General features: G+C 39.5%; 1 protein-coding gene across 3 annotated transcripts in view; it reads right to left on the reverse strand.

Moving 5' to 3' along the window:
- Positions 1 to 2,992, reverse strand: part of alpk1 (alpha-kinase 1) — a 15,671-nt gene that overhangs the window by 7,717 nt on the left and 4,962 nt on the right. For 2 of the 3 annotated variants that reach the window (XM_005741836.2, XM_005741835.2), the window contains exons 8-9: positions 274 to 369; positions 83 to 187 (exon numbers count right to left, since the gene is read on the reverse strand). In XM_005741836.2, coding sequence (XP_005741893.1) covers positions 83 to 187; positions 274 to 369 — 201 coding nt within the window. Of the gene's footprint in view, positions 1 to 82; positions 188 to 273; positions 370 to 1,032; positions 1,110 to 1,188; positions 1,276 to 1,371; positions 1,432 to 1,923; positions 2,123 to 2,224; positions 2,384 to 2,992 lie in introns of those variants that run through there. The other variant, XM_005741837.2, reaches the window with a different exon arrangement.

The raw sequence follows: 2,992 nt of genomic DNA on the forward strand, positions 1-2,992 counted from the left end.
CAGTAATCTATGCTGATAAACTAGAACTCTAAAGGTCAATTGCAGGCAAGTAGACAGAGATTATTCAGTAGAAGTAACTTACCACATTAGTCAAAACATACAGTGAAGTATACTGAGTGTATACCACTGCCATCTTAGCAGCTTGGGCTGCTGAGAGAAGACGATGATTTCCATCCCCAAGTAACGTCTGAAAAAATGGACAGAATAAATAATGCAGCAAATTTTTTTTTTAGAAAAACCAACTAATGAATGGAGATTGTGAGGCGGGCTTACAAAATCAATATCTGGATTAGTCTTAAAGGCATGGAAGTCCTCATTATTCATAGATACCAATATACTGGCCAGTATACAAAGGGAAGTTCCAATACCCTATAAAATAAACAGAGTTGCAGGTCAGAGGTTTATCACAGTATGTAAACTGGGCCGACTAACATCTAAACCAGGATAGTCAAACATTAAACATAAGGCCTGGGGACCAGAATCAGTGCGTCAAAGACTTCAATCTGGTCCACTGAATGGCTTTGGAAAATGTGAAGGAGGACAAAAGTTTTATATTTTAAATGTATTTTCATAGATTTTACAGCTTCATCATGGCCATTAATACAACACCAAAGTAAAACAAATACCTGATAAAAATTTAAATGACACAATCATTATCTACTATAGAAATGCAGTATTTTTACAGTGTGTTCAGAGTAAAAATAAAAGCAAAGCACATTCTGTCAATTAACAAAGATTTTCCATTTTTTTAATTACAGGAAAGTTTGTCCGATGAGCTAAAAGAATCTTTTCTGTAATTTTACACTTTTATTTCTTACAATTAAAGCACACAGCAGCATTTCTTCATCATGTAGAAGTTACCTTTCTTTTGCTGATATTCAAATATCCCAGAGATAAAATGTGTACTTAAACTTCTTTAAGCTGACACAAAGCAGAGTGTCCCACAATGTCAAATGAGTTTGACATCCCTGATTTAAACCTCAACCAACTATGCCAACTATGGCAACCAACTGATAGTATTGTCTGTGGTACCTTTTTGTCAGGTTGAGGAAGCGAGTAGTACCCAACCAAGGAAGCCCATATTAGCTCTGCAGCCTCTAACCACAGGCCTAAAACACAACACAAAGACAATAAAAAATAATCACAAAATAATGACAATTATCTTTAACGTCACAAAAGTGATCTTACCCAGCTTTTGCAAAATCGTGCCACGCACTTGAACACTCACAGCCTGCACGAGCACCCGGTCACTTTCAGAGTGGTATATCCAATGACCTGCACATAAAAGATAAAGGCACATTATTTGTTTACTTTGTGGACTCAGTTTAATCCTCAATAAATGTCCGTGAAAAGGAACAGACAGGAAACTACCTGTCGTCCCGCTGTTGTTAATCAGGCTGCTCAGGATGTACTCTGCCTTCTGCAGTTTTCCTGTGGGGCAGATAATGATTATTTACCCACGTCTGCACAAGCCTTACTTAAAATAACCCTTTAATGAAATGTGGCAAAAATAACTAAGGAGTGAGAGCCGTTCATGTGCAATTTCCAGGTTATGAGTTTACGTCAATCACTATAATTTCTCCAAACAATAAATAGCACTGCTCATCTAACATGTATCAAACAGGAGTTTATATAGTCGTTTCCAGCTCCAAATTGCTATTATTTCACTCTTAGTCCAGCACTGTCTGAAAAAAAAGCTGCTTTAGCTCTTTCACCCCTCCCTACATGCCAAACTGATCTGTTGCCCCCTGCAGACAAAAGATTTGAGCAGCTGATGGGTGGAGCTGATGGGTGGAGCTTCTGTGCTCACGGCGTAGCTGAAATGACCATATTAGACAAATCCCGTGTCACTGATATCACACAGAGATGAGAAGACAAAAAATACTTTAAAAGCATCGATCCCAATCTTTCACTGCACTGTACCCGAGTTAAAATAGACCCTGGCCTGCCGTATGACCAGCTGGGGGGCTATGGGGGTCTCGGGGTAGCGTCTGTGGAGAAGCTTGGCAATCTTCAGCAGACGGCTTGAATCATCAGTCCAGTAGAGGTAACGGTCCACTAAGAAGACAACTGCCAGTGCACAGTGTGCCTCCTCAGCTCTGATGCAGGCCTTCAGGAGATCCTGGCAGACACAGTAAACACAACGTTTGGGATTGTGCTTATGTTTTTATTTACAATGACACCACAGGGTGCCAAGCTGAATAGGCTATTGTTTAATTATTACCAGTAGTTGAGACAAGTGTTTGCTGATGAGGTCATTGAGGTTGGTTTTGTCAGCAGCGCTGACAGACTGCTTATACTGCCACTTCTCCGGTGCAAAAGGCCATTTCATGTCCATGGCTTCCTGCAGGAGAGAGGCCAGTTCGGCACACAGCGAGTCTACAGGAAATAAAACCCAGATGAGCAAACAGTATTGGGCTTAAGATACACTGATGCTTTCAAAATGTATTCACAAAAGAATATCTTTACCTAAAGTGACTACATTCAAGCTACACGGGGATTACTAGTACATAAACTGACCTCTTTATTTGAAACTTTGACCATGGTTAATATTAGCATCCACCATTAGAAAAAGTATATACAAAAAAAAAGCATGAAAGATTCACATCAACGCAACGCAACACAAGGAAAAGCTGGATTGCTGTTTAGAAATGTACTGCTGTTTGAACCAATAACAGGAAGTTCCCAAAAGGAAGACTTAATTTACTTAGACTTAGTTTAAGCTGCCTTGGACAGTTTTAGGTCTAAGATTCTAAAATAAGCAGCAAAACATCATTTATATGAAAAATCTAAATGAAATGGAGCATGTTTTGTCCCTTGTTTAGCAGTAACATGTAACAGTACGTGTGTGTTGACCCTATAAGATGCGAGACACCAGCCCGGATTAGTTAAAGGCACATGCTTAACATCACAAAGTGTCAAATTCATGCCATGGAAGCTACAGAGCTGTACAGAGCTTATGCAAGCATAATTCCACCTCACCTTTGATCCT

The sequence above is a fragment of the Pundamilia nyererei genome, unplaced genomic scaffold (assembly GCF_000239375.1).
Source record: "Pundamilia nyererei isolate P.nyererei 1_Seehausen unplaced genomic scaffold, PunNye1.0 scaffold00114, whole genome shotgun sequence".
Lineage (NCBI taxonomy): Eukaryota > Metazoa > Chordata > Actinopteri > Cichliformes > Cichlidae > Pundamilia > Pundamilia nyererei.